Source organism: Rhinoraja longicauda, chromosome 2 (genome assembly GCF_053455715.1).
Source record: "Rhinoraja longicauda isolate Sanriku21f chromosome 2, sRhiLon1.1, whole genome shotgun sequence".
NCBI lineage: Eukaryota > Metazoa > Chordata > Chondrichthyes > Rajiformes > Arhynchobatidae > Rhinoraja > Rhinoraja longicauda.
In genome coordinates this window covers 113,892,486-113,918,573 of record NC_135954.1, presented here as the reverse complement: position 1 = coordinate 113,918,573, position 26,088 = coordinate 113,892,486, and the positions used below count along the sequence as shown (strand labels likewise).

The 26,088-nt window shown below is 48.5% G+C and overlaps 1 protein-coding gene across 2 annotated transcripts in view; it reads right to left on the bottom strand.

Annotated features, from left to right (window-relative positions):
• Positions 1–26,088, bottom strand: part of ctdspla (CTD (carboxy-terminal domain, RNA polymerase II, polypeptide A) small phosphatase-like a) — a 212,982-nt gene that overhangs the window by 6,970 nt on the left and 179,924 nt on the right. For both annotated transcript variants that reach the window (XM_078426255.1, XM_078426265.1), the window contains exons 4-5: positions 17,104–17,160; positions 6,905–6,997 (exon numbers count right to left, since the gene is read on the bottom strand). In XM_078426255.1, coding sequence (XP_078282381.1) covers positions 6,905–6,997; positions 17,104–17,160 — 150 coding nt within the window. The remainder of the gene's footprint in view (positions 1–6,904; positions 6,998–17,103; positions 17,161–26,088) is intronic.

Sequence of the window (26,088 nt, the reverse complement as noted above, 5' to 3'; positions counted from 1 at the left end):
CAGGAGAATGGGGTTAGGAGGGAGAGATAGATCAGCCGTGATTGAATGGCGGAGTAGACGCGATGGGCCGAATAGCCTAATTCTGCTCCTATCACCTATGATCTTAATACTGCCTATAAATAGATTGACGCCAAACTCCAGTACAATAGGTAGAGAGAGCGAAGGGAAAGATGCAGAGCGCAGTATACATTCTCTGCACTGGGGCGTAACAGTTCTAGAGACAAAGTCCAATGCCTGCAATGGTGAAGGCGAATCAGACAGTATCCTGGCTTCCTAGTAACCCAGTATCCTAGTAACCAGAAATGTCCACAGTTCGCCCACGAGTTGTTGAACATTCCTGCTCTTAAATTCAATGCCACAGCCGTTAAAGGGGAACATTTCTCATGCCCTCACATTTCCTTGACCTATCCTGCTGTGAATCTTGGAGGAGGTTAAGGTGGCACAGCGGTAGAGTTGCTGCCTTACAGCGCCAGAGACCCAGGTTATATCCCGACTACGGGTGCTGTCTGTATGGAGTTTGTACGTTCTCCCTCTGACCTGCGTGGGTTTTCTCCAGGTGCTCTGGTTTCCTCTCAACACGCCAAAGACGAACAGGTTTGTAGGATAATTGGCTTTGGTAAAAAAAAAAGTAAATTGTCACTGGTGTGTAGGCCACTGTTAGTGTACGGGGTGATCACAATCTCAGTGGGCCTGAGGGCCTGTTTCTGCCCTGTATCTCTAAAGTTTAAAGTAGATCTCTGGAATTCTCTGCCCCCGTGTATATATATTACATGTACACTAGGAATAGGTAAATCTAAGGATTGAGGGATTGAGGGCTGTGGGGTCCTGGCATAGAAGAGGACTTGAAGCCAGTGCAAATCAACCAGGATCACTCTGAATGGCTAGGCTGGCTTGAGGGGCTGAGCGGCCTATCTCCCATTTCCTTGTGTAGGAAGGAACTGCAGATGCTGTTTTACACCGTAGACACAAAACGCTGGGGTAACTCAGCGGGTCTGGCAGCATCTCTGGAGAGAAGGAATGGGTGACTTTTTGGGTCGAGACCCTTCTTCCATTTTCTAGTTAGATTAAGGAACCTGTTGGCCTACATGCTAAAGCCCCGCCGATCCTCCACATCCACCATCCTTCCAGTCACTATATTTTCTTGTGTTGTTGGTGCTTCCCAAATACATTGTCCCTCACACTCTTTGCATCGACTCATATTTTCCATGCTTTTTGCTCACATGACTGAATCTTTCGCTGGCATTGGTCTGGGGAAGCAAGATGACGCTGCAGTGTGTCAACCCTTTGCATTCTGCTCCCAGAGAAGGATCTACTGCCATACAATTGCCCCGCTCTTTTAAATCTCTATTCTACCTAAAAATCGAGCACCATTTCCAGTTGTTCACTCTGCACAACCATTTCCAGTTGTTCCCCTTTGCTCTACCTACTGCACTTGAGTTTGGCTTGATTGTATTTATGTGTAGTATTATCTGATCTGTGTGTGAAGGAAATGCAGATGCTGGCTTACATTTTAGACACAATATGCTGACGTAACTCAGCGGGTCAGGTAGCATCTCTGGAGAAAAGGAATAGGTGATGTTTCGGGTCGAGACCCTTCTTCAAACCCTTTTTCTCAAATGGAATCACATCCCGAAACGTCACCCATTCCTTTTCTCCAGAGATGCTGCCAGACCTGCTGAGTTACTCCAGCATTTTGTGTCTATCTTCTGCATTATCTGAACTGTTTTGATAGCATGCAAAATAAATATCGAGGAGCTGGCAGTCTCGGGTAGAGACCGATGTCGGGAAGCTCCAAAGAACGCGGAAGGTTTGACTAGTCCCGGCCCGGTGTAGATCGCCCGGCGCGGGTGAGCTGAGATTACCCCCCGATGCAGGAGCTTGATCGCCCTGACACGGAGGGCCCGACCGTCGGCTACGGGAGTCAAGATCGTACAATCAACGGAAGGCTCGAGGCCCCCGACCGCTGGAGGACAAAGAAGAGTTGAACTTTTTTTCGCCTTCCATCACAGTGAGGAATGTGGGGGAGTCACTGTGGTGGATGTTCATGTTAAAATGTATTTTGTGTGTCCTGTTGCTTTTCATTGTTATGACTGTACGGCAAATGAAGTTCCTCGTATGTTGCAAAACATACTTGGCTAATAAAGTATGATTGTGATTATGATAAAGCTTTTCACCGTAGCTTGGTATGTGACAATAGTAAATGTAAACCTTTTCACAAGGTCTAGCTTTTTTGCGTTAAACAGGTTGTAATTTTAGTATCTTCTGCAAACAGTGATCATGCCACCTATATTTGTCTAAACCATTAATATATTTTTTGTCTTATCCACCAACTCATTATCACATTTCTCACTGCAGACAATGTGAAGGAGAGTAATGAGCGAGCTTTCATGCAAAATTGGGGATGGTCTGTCTGTGCAGAGAGTGGGTGATATCTGGAATGAGCTGCCAGAGGTGGTAGTGGAATCAGGTACCATCACTAATGTTTAAGGCAGACACTTCAGTAGAAAGGCGTAGGAAGATGTGGTTTCAATGCAGGCAAATGGGATCAGGGTAGAAGGGTTACTGGGAGAAGGCAGGAGAATGGGGTTCAGAGAGAAAGATAGAGTAGCCATGATTGAATGGCACAGTAGGCTTGATGGGCCGAATGGGCGGTCGCGATGGCGCAGCGGTAGAGTTGCTGCCTTACAGCGAATGCAGCGCCGGAGACTCAGGTTCAATCCTGACTACGGGCGCCGTCTGTACAGAGTTTGTACGTTCTCCCCGTGACCTGCATGGGTTTTCTCCGAGATCTTCGGTTTCCTCCCACACTCCAAAGACGTACAGGTATGTAGGTTAATTGGCTTGGCAAATGTAAAAATTGTCCCTAGTGGGTGTAGGATAGTGTTAGTTTGCGGGGATCGCTGGGCGGCGCGGACCCGGTAGGTCGAAGGGCCTGTTTCCGCGCTGTATCTCTAAACTAAATTCTGCTCCTATCACATATGAACATGATACAAGATCTGCATGTATGTGATGGGCCAAAGGCCCTGTTTCTGTGCTGTACGACTCCCAGATTAACTGTAGAGTTTGGATTTTCGGCTGACTGCGACATTAGCCAATGATGTCAGTCTGCATTGACCCCTAGTGGCAGGATTAAACGAAGGAACTAACTCGATGCATTTATGTAACCAAGTCACAAAAACAATTGGCACAGTTATAGAAACATAGAAAAAAGGTGCAGGAGGTTGGCAATTCAAGCCAACACCGCCATTCATTGTGATCGTCGCAGCTGCGGCTTGCCTGCAGTCCGTCTGTCTTTTGTGTTTTTTGTTGTTTTTGTATGAATTGTAGTTTTAATATGGTGTAGTGTTTGTATGTTATGTGGGGGGGGAGGGGGTGGGAGGGAACGGGAACTGTAAAAAATTATCTCTCCCGAACGGAGACGCGACCTTTGTTTCTGTGTCGTGTCTCCGTTCCCATTGCGGCCTACCACCGGCCATGCACCTGGGACCACCTGGAGCTCTGGTTCGCAGAGCCCGCGGCCCGGACTCACCACCTGCGGCGCTGGCTGCCTGCGGATGCTGCGGGAGCGGCTGCGACTCGTCTCCGGAGGCTCCGGCGCGGGCCGCATGGACGTCGGAAGCCCGCAGGCCCCTGGATGGGGGCCGACATCGGGAGCACCGGCAGCGGCAGCGTGTTCGCCCGCCCCGAATCGCGGGGCTTGGGTCGGCCCGCTGCGGACCTTTCACCGTCCGGCGCGGCCTGGAATAGGCCGTGGACCTTTCACCGTCCGGCGCGGCGCTCCAATGTCGGGAGCCCCGACCGCCCCGACGTGGCAAGTTCAACAGCCTGACCTCGGGAGAAGACGGCAGGGGAAGAGAAAAGACATTCTGGCCTTCCATCACAGTGAGAAGGGACTGGAGGAGACTCACTGTGATGGATGTTTCTTTTTGTTTGGTGTTAGTGTATGATTGTATGTGTTATTGCATTTTTATTGATTATTCTTATACTTATTGGTCTTAGTGTTTCAACTGCGGGTAATGTTTCATTTCACTACACATTTATGTGTATGTGACAAATAAACGACTATTGACTATATTGACAATCAGTAACCTGTGCCTGCCTTCTCCCCATATCCCTTGATTCCGCTACCCCCTACAGCTCTATCCAACTCTCTTTAAATCCATCCTGTGAATTGGCCTCCACTGCCTTCTGTGGCAGAGAGTTACACAAATTCACAACTCTCTGGGTGAAAAAGTTTTTTCTCACCTCAGTTTTAAATGTGCTCTTTCCAGGTGAGGCAGAGGTTCACCTGCACCTCCTCCAACCTCATCTATTGTATCCGCTGCTCTAGATGTCAGCTTCTCTACATCGGCGAGACCAGACGCAGGCTCGGCAATCGTTTCGCTCAATACCTTCGCTCAGTCCACCTTAACCAACCTGATCTCCTGGTGGCTGAGCACTTCAACTCCCCCTCCCACTCCCAGTCTGACCTTTCTGTCCTGGGCCTCCTCCAGTGTCATAGTGAGGCCCACCGCAAATTGGAGGAACAGCACCTCATATTTCGCTTGGGTAGTTTACACCCCAGCGGTATGAACATTGACTTCTCTAACTTTAGATAGATCCTCTGTTCCTCTCTTCCCCTTCTCCCCCTTCCCACTGTCTTCCTGTCTCCACCTATATCCTTTCTTTGTCCCGCCCCCCGACTTCAGTCTGAAGAAGGGTCTCAACCCGAAACATTACCCATTCCCTCTCTCCTAGATGCTGCCTGACCTGCTGAGTTACTCCAGCATTTTGTGATACCTAAAAATTGTCCCTCGTGTGTGTAGGATAGTGTTAATGTGCAGGGATCGCTGGTCGGTGCGGACCCGGTGGGCCTGTTTCTGCACTGTATCTCTAAACCTTTCTAAACTTAAACTAAAAAGTCACAATTGCAACCTTACGATGAGCAACAGCGACTGCACAATGAATGAAGTGGCCGTGAGAATGAGTTTGCTCTCCATTAGACAATGAAAGCGGTGGCTCTTTCTGAGTATTCACAACACAGGGACTTGGCTAACTGGTCCACATAGGTATCTGTGTCAACCTGCAACCCCCATCCTCCTGTCTTCATCTGACCCAATCAATATATTTCTTTCTCCCAGGATTCACCTTGGCTTAGCTTAGAAAGACAGCATGGAAACAGGCCTTTCAGCTCAACTGAGTCCACGACGATCATTGATCAGCCAGTGCGCAAAAGTGTACAAAATCATGAGATGAATAGATCGGGTAGACGAACACAGTCTCTTGCCCAGAGTAGGGGAATCGAGAATCAGAGGACATAAGTTGAAGGTGTGGAGGGGGAGGGAAGAATAGGAAACCAAGGGGTAATTTAAGAAACATTTACCCAGCTATATCAATAGGACAGGTTTAGAGGGATTTGAGTGAAGCACAGGCAGCTGGGGCTAGTGTAGATGTGACATGTTGGTCAGTGTGGACCGAAGGGCCTGTTTCCACGCTATATCACCCAATGACCCGTTCACACAATAGTTCAATGTTACCCAATTTCATATCTACACTCAACAGAGGCCAATTAATTTACAAACCCGCATGTCTTTGGGTTGTGGGAGGAAACTGGTGCACCCAGAGGAAACCCACGCGGTCACAGGGAGAACGTGCAAACTCCACACAGACAGCACCCCAGGTGGGAATCTAACCCAGGACACTGGCAGATAGCAGCTTTAATAGCTGAGCCACTGTTTCTTGTAAAACACATCTTACCTCCAAATTCCTCACTGGATTTACTAGTAATCATCTTATAATTATGGTCCATAGCTTTGAACTCTTGTATGTAAGCTGATAAGGTTGGCACAGCGGTAGAGTTGCTGCCTTACAGCGCTAGAAACCCCAGTTCGATCCTGACTGCACATGCTGTCTGTATGGAGTTTGCACGTTCTCTTTATGACTGCGTGGGTTTTCTCCGGGTGCTCCAGGTTCCTCCCACACTCCAAAGATGTACAGGTTTGTAGGTTAATTGGCCTGTGCAAATTGGTCCTAGTGTGAACGAGTGGTCGACGTGGATTTGGTGGTCCGTGCTGTATCTCTAAACTGAACTAAACACTGGACATGTGAACACGCTTAAAAGATGGAAAGAGCAGGGGGTCTGGGAACGATCAAAGATTTATCTGCACTAATTGCACTGGACTTAAGAATCACACATCTATTTTTCTACGTCTTCTGAAACTTTAAGCTGTAATTGCCAATTCTAACTAAAGGGGTGCTAAGGAGAAAAATACATCTACTAATTCTAGTGCAGCCAGGGCAACACACACGGCCCTGAGAAGGCCAGACGGACCAAGCCAAGGACCCTGGCAACCATATTGCCAGGGGGACTTACCAGTGCTTTGTCCATCAGGCAACAGTAGGGTTGCCAACTGTCCCGTATTAGCCGGGACATCCAGTATTTTGAGCTAAATTTGTTTGTCCCTTACGGGACCGCCCTTGTCCCATATTAGGCCCGGGGGGCGCTGTAGGCCCCGACACTGTAGGCCCAGGGGCCGCTGTATGCCCGGACAGTGTAGGCTAACGGAGTAGGTTCGGGGAGCGGGGCTGAGTGTGTTCGCATGACAGAGGTTGCATAGCAACCCGCCTCCCGGCCCGGGTGGCCGCGGGAGCAGGTGGCCGTTGGCTGGGTGAGGTCACGTGGGGCGTGGGGCATTGACATCACCTTGTCCCTTATTTGGGAGTGAGGAAGTTGGCAACCCTAGGCAACAGCAAAGATAATACACAAACACACATATATAATGAGAATAGAAACAAGGTGGGGGGGGGGGGGGGGAAACAAAGTTAAGAAATAAAAAAATCATAAATTTGTTAAGCTTTAAATGCCTTGGTTCACACACATACACACACACAAGCAGACAGAGGTTACACTTCTCTGCACACTCACCTTGGCTAGACTGGCTGTGAAGAGAATACATTCGAAGAGCTGCCCCATCTTTTGCAGGAATAAGTCGACATGCGGCCTTTTCAACACATAAACCTGTAAATGCAGGGAACAGGTAGGTCAAGGACTCAAACAAGCTAGCGCTGTGTGCTTACTAACATCCATTTACATCCCTTAAAAGTGCAACAAGCATCCGAGCTTGGGAGGTCGAATGCAAGGGGAATGTATACAGTTAATGGCAAGACCCTGAACAGCATTGATGTACAGAGGGATCTAGTCCGTAGTTTCCTGAAAATGGGTAAAGAATGCAAATGGCATACGAGGTTAGTCCCCGGGAAGATTGGAAAGACTGGAGTTTACAAGGATGAGAGGGGATCTTATAGAGACGTATAAAATTATAAAAGGACTGGACAAGCTAGATGCAGGAATAATGTTCCCAATGTTGGGGGAGTCCAGAACCAGGGGACACAGTCTAAGAATAAAAGGGAGGCCATTTAAAACTGAGGTGAGAAAAAACTTTTTCACCCAGAGAGTTGTGAATTTGTGGAATTCTCTGCCACAGAGGGCAGTGGAGGCCAAATCACTGGATGAATTTAAAAGAGAGTTAGATAGAGCTCTAGGGGCTAGTGGAATCAAGGGATATGGGGAGAAGGCAGGCACGGGTTACTGATTGTGGATGATCGGCCATGATCACAATGAATGGCGGTGCTGGCTCGAAGGGCCGAATGGCCTCCTCCTGTATCTATTTTTTATGCTTTCTATGTATATTTGCCTTTATTGGTTAAAGCATTGAGTATAAGAGTCAGGAAGTGATATTGCAGCTTTGTAAGCCTTTGGATCGGCTGCATTTGGAGTATTGTGTGCAGTTGTGGTCGCCCCCATTGCAGGGAGGATGTGGAGGCTTTGGAGAGGGGGCAGAGGAGGTTCACCAGAACGATGCCTGGACTAGAAGGTATTTGGGCTAGAGGAAAGGTTGGACAAATCTGGATTGTTTTTTCTGGTGTGTTGGTGGTCGAGGGACGATCAGACAGAAATTTATAGTTTCAAGGAGATGTGCTGGGCAATTTAAAAAAAAAATATGATCACTCGGAGTGTAGTGAGTGCCTGGAATGCTCTGCCAGGGCTGGCGGTGGTGGCAGGTACAGTCATGGCATTTAACAGGCTGTTGGATAGGCACGTGAGTATGCAGGGAATGGAGGCATACGCATCACGTGCAGGCAGAGGAGGTACGTTTAGCTTGGCATCATGTTGGCCACAGCCACTGTGGAGTGAATATGATTCAACTATTATCACCTAGGTAGAGTGAAATGCTTTGTTTTTGCATACAACCCGGTAAAATCATACAGCAGATCTCACTGAGGTAGAACACAAGCTGGCACATTTCTGGCGTCGACAAGGCTCGGCACCTCTCCCAAGCTGGGTACACACACCATTCTCCCCCCTCCTCCCCAGGACCCCCATTTCACCCCCCACCTCCCACTGTTCAAATGGACCCATCAGTATAAGGCGGAGTGCCCTCCTTCACACAATAAGGCTTATGTTCTCCCCCCCCCCAGTGGTCAACAGAAATAACCATTAAATGGAGAAAGATGGTGAACAGGTAAAGTCCCTTCCCTCTTCCCTGGCCTTCCTTCCTGAATAATGTTTGGATACACAGAGTGCAATAAGATTCATTTGTCTGTCAACACCATTGTTTCCTGCACTGGAGGAACCTAATTTGTTTTTACAACTGTTATAGTTTTGGTCTCCACATTTGAGGAAGGACATTCTTGCTATTGAGGGATGGCGGGATTGTCATATGTTGAAAGAATTGAGCGACTGGGCTTGCACACTGGAATTTAGAAGGATGAGAGGGGATCTTATTGAAACATATAAGATTATTAAGGGACTGGACACGCTAGAGGCAGGAAACATGTTCCCGATGTTGGGGGAGTCCAGAACCAGGGGCCACAGTTTAAGAATAAGGGGTAGGCCATTTAGAACGGAGATGAGGAAAAACATTTCCACCCAGAGAGTTGTGGAATTCTCTGCCTCAGAAGGCAGTGGAGGCCAATACACTGGATGAATTTAAAAGATAGAGCTCTAGGGGCTAGCGGAATCAAGGGATATGGGAGAAGGCAGGCACGGGTTACTGATTGTGGATGATCAGCCATGATCACAATGAATGGCGGTGCTGGCTCAAAGGGCCAAATGGCCTCATCCTGCACCTATTTTCTATGTTTCTAATGTTTGGATACAGAATGCAATAAGATTCATTTGTCTGTCAGCACCATTGTTTCCTGCACTGTAGGAACCTAATTGTTTTTACAACTGCTATATCGAATGTAAAAAATGCTTGTGGTTCTGTGAACACATGCGTAGTGAAAACATGAGCGGGGATTAAACTGGGCACAACACCAAGCAATGGTGTGCAAAGCTACAAAGCACAGTTTGGTGAGGCCGCTTTTGGTCACCTTGCTAGAGGAAAGATGCCATGAAGCTGAAAAGACAGCAGAGAAGATTTACGAAGATGTTGCCTTGAGGGCCTGAGCTGTGGGGAGAGGTTGGGCAGGCTGGGACTCTATTCCTTGGACTGCTGGAGGCTGAGAGGTCATCTTATGGAGATGTTAAAAAAAACACAAAGTAAATAGATTGTGAATGCACAGTCTCTTTTTCACCGGAGTAGGGGATTCAAGAACTAGAAGGCAAAGATTTAAGCTCATAGAAACACAGAAAATAGATGCAGGAGGAGGCCATTTGGCCCTTCGAGCCAGCACCGCCATTCATTGTGATCATGGCTGATCATCCACAATCAGTAACCCGTGCCTGCCTTCTCCCCATATCCCTTGATTCCGCTAGCCCCTAGAGCTCTATCTAACTCTCTTTTAAATTCATCCAGTGAATTGGCCTCCACTGCCCTCTGTGGTAGAGAATTCCACAAATTTACAACTCTCTGGGTGAAAAAGTTTCTTCTCACCTCAGTTTTAAATGGCCTCCCCTTTATTCTTAGACTGTGGCCCCTGGTTCTGGACTCCCCCAACATTGGGAACATTTTTCCTGCATCTAGCTTGTCCAGTCCTTTTATAATTTTATACGTCTCTATAAGATCCCCTCTCATCGTTCTAAACTCCAGTGAATACAAGCCCAGTCTTTCCAATCTTTCCTCATATGACAGTCCCGCCACCCCGGGGATTAACCTTGTGAACCTACGCTGCACTGCAACAATAGCAAGGATGTCCTTCCTTAAATTAGGAGACCAAACCTGCACACAGTACTCCAGATGTGGTCTCACCAGGGCCCTGTACAACTGCAGAAGGACCTCTTTACTCCTAGACTCAAATCCTCAATGAGAAATGATTTAATGGAAACCCAAAGGGCAACCTTCTTCACACAAAGGGTGTAGGAAAATAACTGCAGATGTTGGTACAAATCGATGGTATCACAAAATGCTGGAGTAACTCAGCAGGTCAGGCAGCATCTAGGAGAGAGGGAATGGGTGACGTTTCGGGTCGAGACCATTCTTCAGACTGAAACATCACCCATTCCCTCTCTCCTAGATGCTGCCTGACCTGCTGAGTTACTCCAGCATTTTGTGATACCTTCACACAAAGGGTAGTGGGAATATGCAACGAGCTGCCAGAGGATGTGACCGAGGCAGGTACAATAACAGCATTTAAAAATAGACCCTAAAGGCTGGAGAACTCAGCGGCACAGGCAGCATCGCTGGAGAGAAGGAATGGATGATGTTTCGGGTCAAGACATTTTTTCAGACTGAAGGGTCTCGACCTAAAACGTCACCCATTCCTTCTCTCCAGCGTTACTCCGGCTATTTGTGTCTATCTTCGGTGTAAATCAGCATCTGCAGTTCCTTCCCAAGTTTAGTTTAGTTTAATTTTGAGATACAGCGCGGAAACAGGCCCTTCGGCCGACCGGGTCCGCGCCGACCAGCGATCCCCGCACACTAACACTATCCTACGCCCACTAGGGACAATTTTTACATATACCAAGCCAGTTCACCTATAAACCTGCACGTCTTTGGAGTGTGGGTGGAAACCAAAGATCTCGGAGAAAACCCACGCAGGTCATGGGGAGAACGTACAAACTCCGTACAGACAGCACCCGTAGTCGGGATGGAACCCGGGTCTCCGGCGCTGCATTCGCTGTAAGGCAGCAACTCTACCGCTGCACCACCGTGCCACCCTTACAAAAGATAAGGATTTAAAAGATATTTGGACAAGGTAGGAAAAGAGGGACGTGGACCAAATGCAGGTAAATGGGACCAGCTTAGACGGGCATCTAGGTTGGCAGGGATGTGTGGGACAAGGGCCTGTTTCCATACTCATGATTCTAAATCTGATCCACAAGCTGTGAAAATTAAGGTCTGTTCATTGAACAAACAACAGTCCCTAAGCTCCATCGCAATCTCCCCAGACAGCCTTTTAACACATCTCCAGCTGCCTTGCTGTCAGTGAGGCGACTATTCCTTTCAGTTCGTCAACCCATGCAGTGGCGCAGCGGTAGAGACCCGGGTTCCATCCCCACCACGGGCGCTGTCTGTACGGAGTTTGTACGTTCTCCCCGTGACCTGCTTGGGTTTTCTCCGAGATCTTCGGTTTCTTCCCACACTCCAAAGACGTGCAGGTTTGTAGATTAATTGGCTTGGTATATGTAAAAAATTGTCCCTAGTGGGTGTAGGACAGTGTTAGTGTGCGGGGATTGCTGGTCGGTACGGACCCGGTGGGCCGAAAGGGCCTGTTTCCGCGCTGTATCTTTAAACTAAACTAAAAAAAACATGCGCTGATTATGGTTTAGTGATTCTAGATTTTTCCCCCATAGTCATCCAAAGCTGGTGATTGTAGAAATCTCCTATGCTTGATGCGAAAGGACAAGATTTCACGGGGAGTTGCAAAATGTAAACCTTCAGAGAAATCTCAAAAGCATAACGAAGGAGAGTTGAAGGAAGTCAAGGACGTGCTGCTCTGCCCAATTGAACCTGCCCCTGCAGAGAGGAGGCATTCCCTGGGAACAAGAAGCACGGGTGGGGAGGGGGACAAAGGACAAAGAGATGGCTTGATAGGCCTGCAACAGCCAGGGACTGGCACCGCTTTTTAGAACTAGAGCATGGACTTTGGAAAGGGCACCAAAACATGGAGCCTCTGGCCTGCGGGCTCAGTAGACATGGTTCTGTACAATTGCTAAGTGGAGACCTGGCAATACTCCGGACTGTTTGCAAGGAAAAATATTTCAGTGTTAGCACTCTGCACATCTATATACTAAAACTCTCGTTTGTTTGTTCCTGAACTACAGACAAAACGATAGCGCGGCAATTTTAGGCCCACCTTACTCACCGTCGTCCCTTTGGTGCTAATGGAAGAAGTTTCATTGAAATTGGTGTTATATTTTTTAAGTTATTCACATTTTAAAGTTTAAATCTATCTCCTAGGGAGGGAGGGGGATGGAGGATAAGGGGGGTTGAGGGGGATGGAGTGGGGGGGGAAGGGAGGGAAAGATGGAGGGGAGGGTGGAAGAGATTGGAGGGGAGAGGAGGGGGGAAAAGGGAGTGGGGGGGAAGAGGGGATGGGGAGGGGAGTGAGAGGGATGTGGGAGGAGGGGAAGGGGGAGCGGGGCAGGAGAGGTTTGGGCCCATCGGGTCCACTGGTCTAGTGTGACAATAAAACCAATTGAAGCGCTGAATCCCATTTACAGCTGTGGTGAGGAAGACGCCAATGAGTTAGGATATCAGCTGCACTTAGTTTTAGCCCCAAACAGCAATCCGATTCACTCCTTATATCTCACCCTTTTGTATCTTTTTCCATCTCTAGACTCTGCTACTTACTCCACCCAATAAAACCCTCCTGACCTGTACAAACCTATCACTTGCTAGGCTTGTCCCGCCTCCACCCGTTTCCAGCTCTCTTCCCTCCACTCCGAGCAAGGAAAGCTCCCGACCCAAACGTTGTCTTTCCATTCCTCCACAGATGCTGCCTGATCCGCTGAGTTACATGGAAACATAGAAAATAGGTGCTGGAGGAGGCCATTTGTTCCTTCGAGCCAGCACCGCCATTCATTGTAATCATGGCTGATCATCCATAATCAGTAACCCATGCCTGCCTTCTCCCCATATCCCTTGATTCCGCTAGCCCCTAGAGCTCTATCTAACTCTCTTTTAAATTCATCCAGTGAATTGGCCTCCACTGCCCTCTGTGGCAGAGAATTCCACAAATTCACAACAAATTCCTCCAGCACTTGCTTTTAGCTGGGCAATACGAGACCAATTATTTTTCTGATGGTTGTATTTTAGTTCCAAGGGAGGCCTCCACCCAGTGTGACTAGCGGCACTAAAGAGCTTTCACGGGCGGGACAGTGGCGCAGATGGTAGAGCCACTGCCTCACAGCAAAAGAGATGCTGTTCGATCTCCACCTCTGTGTGCGTGAGGAGTTTGCATGTTTAGTTTAGTTTAGTTTTAGTTTAGTTTAGAGATACAGCGCGGAAACAGGCTCTTCGGCCCACCGGGTCCGCGCCAACCAGCGATCCCCGCACATTAACATTATCCTACACCCACTAGGGACAATTTTTACATTTACCAAGCCAATTAACCTACAAACCTGCACGTCTTTGGAGTGTGGGAGGAAACCGATGATCTCTGAGAAAACCCACGCAGGTCACGGGGAGAACCTACAAACTCTGTAGACAGCACCCGTAGTCTGGATGGAACCCGGGTCTCCGGCGCTGCATTCGCAACTCTACCGCTGCGCCACCGTGCCGTGTTCTCCCGGTGACCACGTGGGTTTCCTCCCGCATCCCAAAGATGTGCGGGTTTGTAGTTAAAATTGGCTTCTGTAAATGGCTCCTGATGTGAAGGGAGTGGACGCAAAAGCTTGCTAACAAGCGTGAATGAGTGAAATCTCTGGTCGTCGTGAATTAGGTGGGTCAGAGTTTGTTTCTCTAAACTACAAATCTCTGAGTTTCCTTCACAGAGTTACTTGGGGCTTCAGGTCATCGATGGCCTCCTTGTCTTGAGCTGCTGGTCTCGCTCCAAGCAATGTGACTGCTTCCCAGTACAAGCAATCAAGAATAGGCCAACTGGAAGGCACACAGCCTATCCTGGATTACTTGAACCAGGTCTCAGTCTGATCTTGTGTTCCTTCGATGGAAGACACCGCTCGACGGCTGGGGCTGTCAGAACCTGCGTTGTGACCTCTATCGTCTCAGCACCAATCGAGTTCAGTTGTAAGAGTTTTAGACTGAAGGTCGAAAGGCGGCTGGTTCAATCCTGGGTGTTAGCGCTGGTACTAATTACATGAAAATAAGTAATATTTCAAGACTTTATCTTGCACTGAACATTATTCCCTTTATCCTGTATCTGTACACTGTGAACAGCTTGATTATAATCAGAGGTAGACACAAAATGCTGGAGTAACTCAGCGGGTCAGGCAGCATCTGTGGAGAACATTGATAGGTGACGTTTCACAGAGTGCTGGAGTAACTCAGCGGGTCAGGCAGCATCTCTGGATAACATGGATAGGTGACGTTTCACAGAGTGCTGGAGTAACTCAGTGGGTCAGGCAGCATCTCTGGATAACATGGATAGGTGACGTTTCACAGAGTGCTGGAGTAACTCAGCGGGTCAGGCAGCATCTGTGGAGAACATGGATAGGTGACGTTTCACAGAGTGCTGGAGTAACTCAGCGGGTCAGGCAGCATCTCTGGATAACATGGATAGGTGACGTTTCAGGTCGGGACCCTTCTTCACACCAAGAAAGTAAATTGTGCTCCATGTTCGAGACATGGATTGCAGTTGTTAAGTGATCGTTAACAAACAATTATTGAGATGTTAAGAAGAAGCAATATGAAAAATCAGAGAAGGCAAAGTAGTTGAGGTAGGTATTCTCACAACATTTAAAAGACACTTGGATAGATTCATGGATAGGAAATGTTTCGAGGGATATGGGGGCAAATACAAGAAATGGGACCACCTTAGATGAGGTATCTTGGTCGGCATGGACGAGTTGGGTCGAAGGGCCTGTTTCGGTGCTTTATGACTCTATCTGAACATAATGAAAACCATAACGAGCGTGGAACTATCAACAGAGTACGTGTCTCTGAATGCAAGCATGTTGTCAGACTCCATTGAAATATATCCTAATCAATGAAGCGAAGCAAAGGAGCAAACAGCACGGCTCTGATCATTTATTTACACTCCTTTCTGGCTGCAGGTGTGGCGGCGCCAGAGGATTGGGAAAACTGTTTAATCATTGTTTAAAAGAAAGGAGAAAATGAGAGACGGGTGAGAGCCAGTTAACCCAGCATCTGAGGGCAGGGAAATCACCGCTACAATGCTGAGGGAGAACATGAAAAGGGAAAAAGGGAAAACTCATTCCCTATCTGACTCTAACTGCACCTCGTTCAGTTATTCCACAGTTGCAGTTTAGTGTGTTTTTGCACAACTTCATGGTTCACTTCAGTCTTTGCACCAGTCTGCTGTTTTGCATTAGTTGTTGTCTTTATCAGTATGGGTTTAGTATAGAGATACGGCGTAGAAACAGGCCCCTCGGCCCACCAAGTCCGCAACGACCAGCGATCCCCGCACATTAACACCATCCTACGCACACTAGGTACAATTTATACTTATACCCAAACCAATTAACCTACAGACCTGTAGGTCTTTGGAGTGTGGGAGGAAACCGAATATCTCGGAGAAAACCCACGCAGGTCAAGGGGAGAACGTACAAACTCCGTACAGATAGCGCCCGTAGTCAGGATTGAACCCGGGTCTCCGGCGCTGCATTCGCTGTAAGGCAGCAACTCTACCGCTGTGCCACCGTGCCACCCTAAAATGTGCAGTGTTTACTGTGTGAGCTTTATGTGAACAAAGAACTTCATCGCACTCTCGTGCATGTGACAATAAACTGAACTGAATTTGGATCCTCAAAGGAGTTGGACAGGTACATAGAACAGTACAACGCAAGCTCAGGCCCTTCGGCCCGCGATGTCTGTGCTGAGCATGATGATGAGATGCAATGGTGAGGCTTCATCGGGCGCTGGTCAGAACGCATTCATAGTACTGTGAGCAAAGCAAAGATGGCTGGTGGTGATGGTGAAGGAGAGGACATGCAGCTACCCAGGAAATCTCGCTGGCCAGCTGCAATGACCATGTATATCTGTCTCGCCTCATCCAGGCTTATAAAGCTTGAGCAAAGCACAAAGTGCCAAAGGAACACTGCCAGTCGGGCAGCATCTGTGGAGGGAATGGATAGGCAACGTTTCGGGCTGGGACCCTTGGTCACATCGAATGTGGTGGAGGGGTGGGTGGAGAAAGCTGGAAAAGAGAGGTGGGGGTGGGGGCAAGGCCTGGAAAGTGATAGGTGGATACAGATAAGGGCTTGCAATTTAAAATTCCTTTTGCAATTCTGCTATATTTGGAGAAATATGCTTATTCTAATCAAAGTGAAGTGCAGACACAGGACCACTGTCATTTCTCCCCTCCCGCCCCCAATCTCTCTTTACTTTAGAGATACAGCATGGAAACAGGCCCTTCAGCCCACCGAGTCCACCCCGACCAGCGATCCCCCTGTGCACTAGCATTATCAACCGACAAACCTGTGCGTCTTTGGTGTGGGAGGAAACCGGAGCTCCAGGAGAAAACCCACGTGGTCACAGGACGAATGTACAAATTCTGTACAGATAGCATCATTATCAGGATCAATCTGGCACTGTGAGGCAGCAACTCTATCGCTATCCTGCTCTCATTTTGTTTGTGATTTAATCTTGCGTGCGTTCACCATTGTCATTTAGTCCTCTGGAGCAGCACTGTGGTAGAGTTGCTGCCTTACAGCGCCAGAGTCCCGGGTTAGATCCTGACTACGTTCTCCCTGTGACCGCGTGGGATTTGTCTGGATGCTACGATTTCTTCCCACACTCCAAAGACGTACATGTTTTTGTAGGTTCATTGGCTTTGGTAAAGATTGCAAATTGTTCCTGGTGTGTAGGGTAGTGCCAGTGTATGGGGATCGCTGGTCGGCGTGGACTCGGTGGGCTTGTCTCCACACTGTATCTCTAAACTCCACAACCCCTGAGATCCGTGGTCAATTGAAAACCCTCAGCAGCATTTGCAGCCTGCTCAAAGAGCTGGGATTGTCACCACCACCCACAGCAATTTGAAGCACTTCTCTTCCTCACGTCGCATTATTAACAATGCAGCTTCCACTGCAAGACATCTTACCTGGTGAACAGTCCCATCTATCTCAACAGGAACAATGAAATCAGCATTGTTAATAGGCTGAAAATAAACAAAAGGGTGTCATTATAAATCAGTTCAATATGCAAAGTCTATTGTTGCTAATGAGGCATACATTCATTACTTGAATAGTCTATTTCCAATGAGCACGTGTGCATTTGTCTCCCAGACAAGATGATTGAACCCAAGAAATTATGTCTTTGAACACGAGTATTGGTGTTTTCCAATTGATTGCTTTCGCTGTGATGACATTAAGATGGGCAATTGTAAAACACCTTCTAAATTAGTTATTGAACCACTGTGACAACTGGCACAAGATCAAGGCCAGAGTGAGACCACACACAAACTGGAGGAATAACACCTTGTATTCCACTTGGGTAGCTACCAAACCCAATGGCATCAACATTGAATTCTCTAATTTTAGGTAACTATATAACTCTCCCCCTCTCCCTTCATCCCCCATTTAGATTCAGCCTGCTGCCCTGTGCCCCACCAGGTCTCACACCCATGTCTCCTCTCACCCTCCCCTTCCACCTACATCCTCCAGCTTCACAATTCGTCACTCTTCAATCCTTTCGACTGTTCATCTCTGGCCTTTGTCCAACCATCTGCCAATCACAAAAACATCCTCACCTAGGGTTGCCAACTCCCAAATACAGGATAAGGTGACATCACCGCCCCGTGGCCACGTGCTCCCGCTCCACCAATGGCGGCCGCCTGGGCCGGGAGGTGGGTTGCTACGCAACGTCCATTAGGCGGCGCCCGGGCCTACACTGTCCGGTGTAGGAAAAAAACTGTAGATGCTAGTTAAAACCAAAGGTAGACACACAATGCTGGAGTAACTCAGCGGGTCAGGCAGCATCTCGGGAGAGAAGGAATGGGTGACGTTTGGGGTTGAGACCCTTCTTCAGACTCGACTCTTCAGGGTCTCGACCCGAAACGTCACCCATTCCTTCTCTCCCGAGATGCTGCCAGACCCGCTGAGTTACTCCAGCATTGTGTGTCTACCTACACTGTCCGGGGCTGCTGCGGCCCCCGGGCTACACTGTCCGCGCCTACAGTGTCCGGGCGTACAGCGTCCGGGCCTACAGTGTCCGGGCTAACAGTGTCCGGGCCTACAGTGTCCGGGCCTACAGTCCGGGCTAAGTGTCCGGGCCTACAGTGTCCGGGCGTACAGCGTCCGGGCCTACAGTGTCCGGGCTAACAGTGTCCGGGCCTACAGTGTCCGGGCCTACAGTGTCCGGGCTAACAGTGTCCGCGCCTACAGTGTCCGGGCTAACAGTGTCCGGGCCTACAGTGTCCGCGCCTACAGTGTCCGGGCTAACAGTGTCCGGGCCTACAGTGTCCGGGCGTACAGCGTCCGGGCCTACAGTGTCCGGGCGTACAGCGTCCGGGCCTACAGTGTCCGGGCCTACAGTGTCCGGGCGTACAGCGTCCGGGCCTACAGTGTCCGCGCCTACAGTGTCCGGGCGTACAGCGTCCGGGCCTACAGTGTCCGGGCCTACAGTGTCCGGGCCTACAGTGTCCGGGCCTACAGTGTCCGGGCGTACAGCGTCCGGGCCTACAGTGTCCGGGCGTACAGCGTCCGGGCCTACAGTGTCCGGGCCTACAGTGTCCGGGCGTACAGCGTCCGGGCCTACAGTGTCCGAGCTAACAGTGTCCGGGCCTACAGTGTCCGGGCCTAATATGGGACAAGGGCAGTCCCATACGGGACAAACCAATTTAGCCCAAAATACAGGATGTCCCGGCTAATACGGGACAGTTGGCAACCCTATCTTCACCTGAATCAACCTATTACCTGCTAGGCTTTGTCCTGCCCCATCACTCTTCCAGTCCCCCCCCCCCCACCCCACCCACCTACCCAACAATCAGTCTGAAGAGTCCTGACCCGAAACGTCCATGTATCCTTAAAAAAAAGACAAAGTGCTGGAGTAAGTCAGCGGGTCAGGCATCATCCCTGGATGGGTGATATTTCAGGTCAGGACCCTTCATCAGACGTAGAAAGGTCCCGATTCAGAACGTCACCTACCAATGTTCTCCAGGGACACTGTCTTGACCTGTGTTACTCCAGCACTTTGTCTTTTTTCAAAGGTAAAGTTCAACCGTATCCTCTCAAACTGGGTCGTTGAACTAATTACCATTTTTGCATTGCAAGGGTACCTCTCCATTTGCCTTGGTCTTATTGAGCAATGGGCTTGAGGGACCTGACATGGGTGACAGGGAAGAGCCCTGAGTGAAGGTTATGGATTTAGTGAGACCATGGGTAATCATTAAAAGCTCCCCCCACCTGCCTCCTGATCATTTGAAAACATTTGTCCAAAGCCAAATCTACAAATAGAAAAAGTGGTGAACAGAGGAATCTGACTTCTTGCAGGGTGAGGTTTATTATTATCATGTGTACCAAGCTACAGTGAAAAGCTTTCTTTGTGTGCTATCCAACCAAAACCCAGAGTACTATACATGAATACAACCAAGTCAAACGCAAGGAAAATACATTTAAAGGTATGTAGCGACTGTATTGCCAAATAATGGCATTGACATACAGAGGGATGCAGGGTCCAAGTCCATAACTCCCAGGAAGCAGTAACACAAGATAGCATGGCAAAGAGGCACATGACAGCCTTGCCATCAATGATCTGGGCATTGAGTATACGCCGATCAGCCAAAACATTATGACCACTGACAGGCGAAGTGAATAACATTGATTATCTTGTTACAATGGCACCTGTCAGGGGGTGAGATATATTAGGCAGCAAGTGAACAGTCAGTTCTTGAAGTTGATGTGTTGGATGCAGGAGAAATGGGCAGGAGTAAAGACCTGAGCGACTTTGACAAGGGCCAAATTGTTATGGCCGGACGACTGGGTCAGAGCATCTCTGAAACGGCAAGGTTTGTGGGGTGCTCCCGGTCAGCAGTGGTGAGTACCTACCGACAGTGGTCCGAGGAGGGACAAACCACAAACCGGCGACAGACAGGGTGTTGGGCGCCCAAGGCTCATTGATGCACGAGGGCAACGAAGGCTATCCCGTCTGGTCCGAACCGACAGAAGGTCGACTGTGGCACAAGTCACAGAAAATGTTAATGGTGGTCACGGGAGGAATGTGTCACAATACACAGTGCATCGCACCCTGCTGCGTATGGGGCTGCACACGGGGGACCAACAGCATATTAGGCAGGTGGTCATAATGTTTTGGCTCAGCAGGTCATAATGTTTTGGCTGATCGGTGTAAGAGTCATGTTGCAGCTTTATAGGACTTTGGTTAAGCGCTATATTTGTAGTATTGCGTGCAGGTCTGATCGCCCCATTATAGATCAGTACGTGCGATGGGCCGGTCACTTTTTGTGATCTCCTATGTTCCTGGGCATTTTGAGTTGTCAAAACAGGCTGTGATGCAACCAGACAATATGCTCCCTACCGAACATCTGCAGGGGTTCAAGACAATATTTGTTGACATTCCAAATCACCTCAATCTTCTAAGGAAGTAGAAAATTTGATGTGCGTTCTTTTAGTGCATCAGCGTGCTGGGTTGCATGAAAATTATAGTGTGAAGGCATGCTTTAGGACCACTATCCAGCTAAATGCCAAGCACTAAACACTAAAAGCTGGAGTAATTGTGCAGTCATGGTGGTGCAGCAGTGAGTTGCTGCCTTACAGCGAATGCAGCGCCAGAGACCCAGGTTCCATCCCGATTACGGGCGCTGTCTGTACGGAGTTTGTACGTTCTCCCCGTGACCTGCGTGGGCTTTCTCCGAGACCTTCGGTTTCCTCCCACACTCCAAAGACGTACAGGTTTGTAGGTTAATTGACTTGGTAAATGTGAAAATTGTCCCTAGTGTGTGTAGGATAGTGTTAATATGCGGGGATCGCTGGTCGGCGCGGACCCGGTGGGCCGAAGGGCCTGCTTCCGCACTGTATCTCTAAACTCAGCAGGTCAGACAGCATGTTGTGCTGTTATGTTTGTGTGCCATTGTATGTTCGTTTTTCTTAATACCTGAACTGATGTACAGCACTTTGGTCAACGTGGGTTGTTTTTAAATGTGCTATACAAATAAAATTGACTTGACTTGACTTGACTTGACATGTCTAGAAAAAAGGAATAGGTGACGTTTCGGGTCGAGACCCTTCTTCAAAAGAATGGTCTGAAGAAGGGTCTCGACCCAAAACGTCACCTATTCCTTTTCACCACAGATGCTGCCTGTCCCGCTGAGTTACTCCAGCTTTTTGTGTCTATCTTCAGTTTAAACCAGCATCTGCAGTTCCTTCCTACACTATAGTCCGAGCAAACGTCTCCAGCTCTGACTAATAAGTTTGACCACAGCACGGAGACTGATGCAGAGCCAGATGAGGGCGCCCCATACTTGCTCAAAGACAGGATGCCTTCCTATTAGTTGCTGGATGATGTACAATGGTGGCTGTGTGCTTCAAAGGCAACCCTTCCGGTTCTCCTGCATAGATGGAGTGTTTGTAACAGCGTGAAGTGACTGAACTGAATCCTTTCATTAATGTCACTCACTCTGGTTAGAAATATAGACATAGAAAAATAGACAATAGGTGCGGGAGGAGACCATTAGGCCCTTCGAGCCAGCACCGCCATTTATTGTGATCATAGAAACATAGAAAATAGGTGCAGGAGGCCATTCGGCCCTTCGAGCCAGCACCGCCATTCATTGTGAACATGGCTAATCGTCCACAATCAGTAACCCATGCCTGCCTTCTCCCCATATCCCTTGATTCCACTAGCCCCTAGAGCTCTCTCTAACTCTCTTTTAAATTCATCCAATGAATTGGCCTCCACAGCCCTCTGTGGCAGAGAATTCCACAAATTCACAACTCTCTGGGTGAAAAAGTTCCTTCTCACCTCAGTTTTAAGTGGCCTCCCCTTTTTTCTTAAGACTGTGTGGCCCCTGGTTCTGGACTTCCCCCAACATTGGGAACATTTTTCCTGCATCTTGCTTCTCCAGTCCTTTCATAACTTTATACGTATCTATAAGATCCCCTCTCATCCTTCTAAACTCCAGTGAATACAAGCCCAGCCTTTCCAATCTTTCCTCATATGACAGTCCCACCATCCCGGGGATTAACCTCGTGAAACTACGCTGCACTGCCTCAATAGCAAGGATGTCCTTCCTGACATTAAGAGACCATAGCTGCACACAATACTCCAGATGTGGTCTCACCAGGGCCATGTACAACGGCAGAAGGACCTCTTGACTCCTATACCCAAATCTCTGACAACTAGGTTCAACCAAGGTCTGGAGAAGGGTCTCGACCCGAAAAGTCACCCATTCCTATTCTCCAGAGATGCTGCCTGACCCGCTGAGTTACTCCAGCATTTGGTGTCTATCTTAGGTTCACGAATAGCTTCTTCCCCGCAACCATCAGGCTCCTGAGAACTTTACAACACTAACCTCAACCCCCAACTATGAACTGCCTTTGATTGCACTAAAGACTTCAGGGGTTTTTGCATTAATATTGATGTGATTGATTTTTTTGTTTATTACATATTATCTGTGCAATGTGTTTGCATACCTGTTATAGAGTCATGGAGTGATACAGAGTGGAACCAGGCCCTTCAGCCCAAATCACCCACACTGGCCAACAATGTCCCAGCTACCCTCATGCCACCTGCCTGCGCTTGGTCCATAACCCTCCAAACCTGTCCAATCCATGTACCTGTCCAACTGTTTCTTAAATGATGGGATAGTCCCAGCCTCAACTACCTCCTCTGGCAGCTTGTTCCATACACCCACCACCCTCTGTGTGAAAAAGCTACCCCTCAGATTCCTATTAAATATTTTCCCCTTCACCTTGAACCTTTGTCCTCAGGTCGTTGATTCCCCTACTCTGGGCAAGAGACTCTGTGCATCTACCCGATCTATTCCTCTCATGATCTTGTACACCTCTATAAGATCACCCCTCATCCTCCCAAGCTCCATGGAATAGAGTCCCAGCCTGCTCAACCTCTCCCTGTACCACTAGCTGTTATGCTGCTTCAATTAGAAATGTCACTGTTCCGTTGTTGAAACAAATGACAATTCAACGCTCGTGACAAGTTGAAGATGGAGGATCTGGAAACCTGCTGTGGAGGATGCCAGAGATCAGAAAATTCAGATTTAATTGAATCAGAAAGCAAGGTCCTAAATTTGAACAGAGCCAACTATAAAGGCAAGGCAATGGTAGATTGGGAAACTACACTGAAAGAAAAGACACAGAGCCCTGGAGTACCTCAGCAGGTCAGGCAGCACCTCTGGAGGAGATGGATAGGTGACGTTTTGGATCGGGACCCTGCGTCAGAGTGATTGTATTTTGGGGCGGGGAGAGCTGGAAGAGGGCGGTCCAGCGGTAGAGTTACTGCCTTACAGCTAATGCAGCGCCGGATCCATCCTGACTACGGGTGCTGTCTGTACGGAGCTTGTACGTTCTCCCCGTGACCAGCGTGGGTTTTCTCCGAGATCTTCGGTTTCCTCCCACACTCCAAAGACGAACAGGTTTGTAGGTTAATTGGCTTGGTAAATGTGTAAATTGTCCCTAGTGAGTGTAGGATAGTGTTAGTGTGCGGGGATCACTGGTCGGTGTGGACCCGGTGGGCCAAAGGGCCTGTTTCCGCACTGTATCTCTAAACTAAAACTAAAAAGATAGATGGATGTGGGACTAAGCCTGGCAAAGGATAGGTGGCTGTAGACGAGAGGGGTTAATTGTCAGATGGGTGACAAAGGCCAGAGATGAAAAGACAGAAGGTGCAAGACACAAGGATTGAAGAGTTGCGAATTGTGAAGCTAGAGGAAGGAATGTAGGTGAAAAGGGGAAAGGAAGGAATGGGTGTGCATCAAGGTGGGACACTGGGAAGGTGGGGGGGGGGGGGGGGGCAGAATTTGTTGGTTAGTTGCCTAAAATCAGTGAATTGACCATTCATACCGTTGGGTTGTAAGCTACCCATGCAAAACATGAGGTGCTGTACCTCCAGTTTGTGTGTGGCCTCACTCTGGCAGTGGAGGAGGCCCAGGACAGAAAGGCCAGTGTGGGAATGGGTTAAAGTGGTTAGCAACAATTGAAAGGTATAACAGGACAGAAACAATGGTAGCATTGAAAGATCTATAATTGCTTCTACTAACACTAATCAGAGAAGTTCAAGATAGCATCAGATCAAAGGAAAAGCTGTGTAATGTTTCCAAACAAAAACAAATACAGAAAGCCTGAGGGTTATGAACAGAGCTAAGGAGGAAAGATGCACTGATAAGACCAGGGAAAGTAGAACACAGAAAACAAATGCGGTCTGTAAACATTCTGTAAATAAGTACCTCCCCCAGGTAAAAGACAGTGCGTTCACCCTATCAACCCCCCCCCCCTCATGATGCCGTACCCCTCTATACGATCACCCCGTGGTCTCCTGCGCTCCAAGGAATATCTATATACTAAAACTCTCGTTTGTTTGTTCCTGAACTACAGCCAAAACGGTACACAATAGCGCGACAATTGTAGGCCCACCTTACTCACCGTCGTCCCTTTGGTGCTAATGGAAGACGTTTATATGAATTCGGTGCTATATATTTAAAGTTATTCACATTTTAAAGTTTAAATCTATCTCCTAAGGAGGGAGGGAGGTGGGGGGAGGATAAGGGGGGTTAAGGGGGATGAAGTGGGGGGGGGAGGGGAGGATAAGGGGGAGGGGAGGAGGGAGATGGAGTGGGGGGGGGGGAGGGGATGGGGGGAGAGAGGGGAGGAGAGAGTGCTGCACCAACGTAGGTGAGGTTTGGGCCCAACGGGTCCACTTGGTCTAGTCTTTACATAAAGCCTTGCATTCCTGCAGTAATGCATGATCTTGCAGGAAAATGGCAAAATGCTTTACTACCTAATCATGCCCATGGTTGTAATTTAGAAAGTGTGGTAGCCAATTTGGCCACTGCAAGCTCCCAATGCAGCAATGTGGACAGGGCTCAGATAATCTGCACTTGCGATGATCATTTAGGGATAAATAATGGCAAGGACACCACCTCCTGCTCAACCAACTACTTCCACTGGTTCTTTCGCCTGAGGAAGCAGATGTTCCAATGTTTTACCCAACGTACAACACCTGCAGCAGTGCAGCATCTCCACCGCGGTGCACGGGGCTGTCAGGTAGATTGGCGGGGTTCAGTATCTGGTGTGACGAGAGGGCCATGGTGACCACTGAGATAAGACAATTAAAGATCAGTGGGACGAGAGAGAAAGATAGAAAATAGGTGCAGGGGGAGGCCATTTGGCTGATCATCCACAATCAGTAACCCGTGCCTGCCTTCTCCCCATATCCCTTGATTCCGCTAGCCCCTAGAGCTCTATCTTATCGAAACATATAAGATTAAGGGGTTGGACACGTTAGAGGCAGGAAACATGTTCCCAATGTTGGGGGAGTCCAGAACCAGGGGCCAGTTTAAGAATAAGGGGTAGGCCATTTAGAACGGAGATGAGGAAAAAACTTTTTCAGTCAGAGAGTTGTGAATCTGTGGAATTCTCTGCCTCAGAAGGCAGTGGAGGCCAATTCTCTGAATGCATTCAAGAGAGAGCTAGATAGAGCTCTTAAGGATAGCGGAGTCAGGGGGTATGGGGAGAAGGCAGTAATGGGGTACTGATTGAGAATGATCAGCCATGATCACATTGAATGGTGGTGCTGGCTCGAAGGGCCGAATGGCCTCCTCCTGCACCTATTGTCTATCTAACTCTCTTTTAAATTCATCCAGTGAATTGGCCTCCACTGCCTTCTGTGGCAGAGAATTCCACAAATTCACAACTCTCTGGGTGGAAACGTTTTTTCTCATCGCAGTTTTAAATGGCCTCCCCTTTATTCTTAGACTGTGGCCCCTGGTTCTGGACTCTGAGGGGGCGCTGTAAACTGTTTATGTCTGTGATGTTAGGTTTATGTGCTATTGTATGTTCTTTTTTAGTACCTGCACTGATGTACAGCACTTTGGTCAACGTGGGTTGTGTTTAAATGT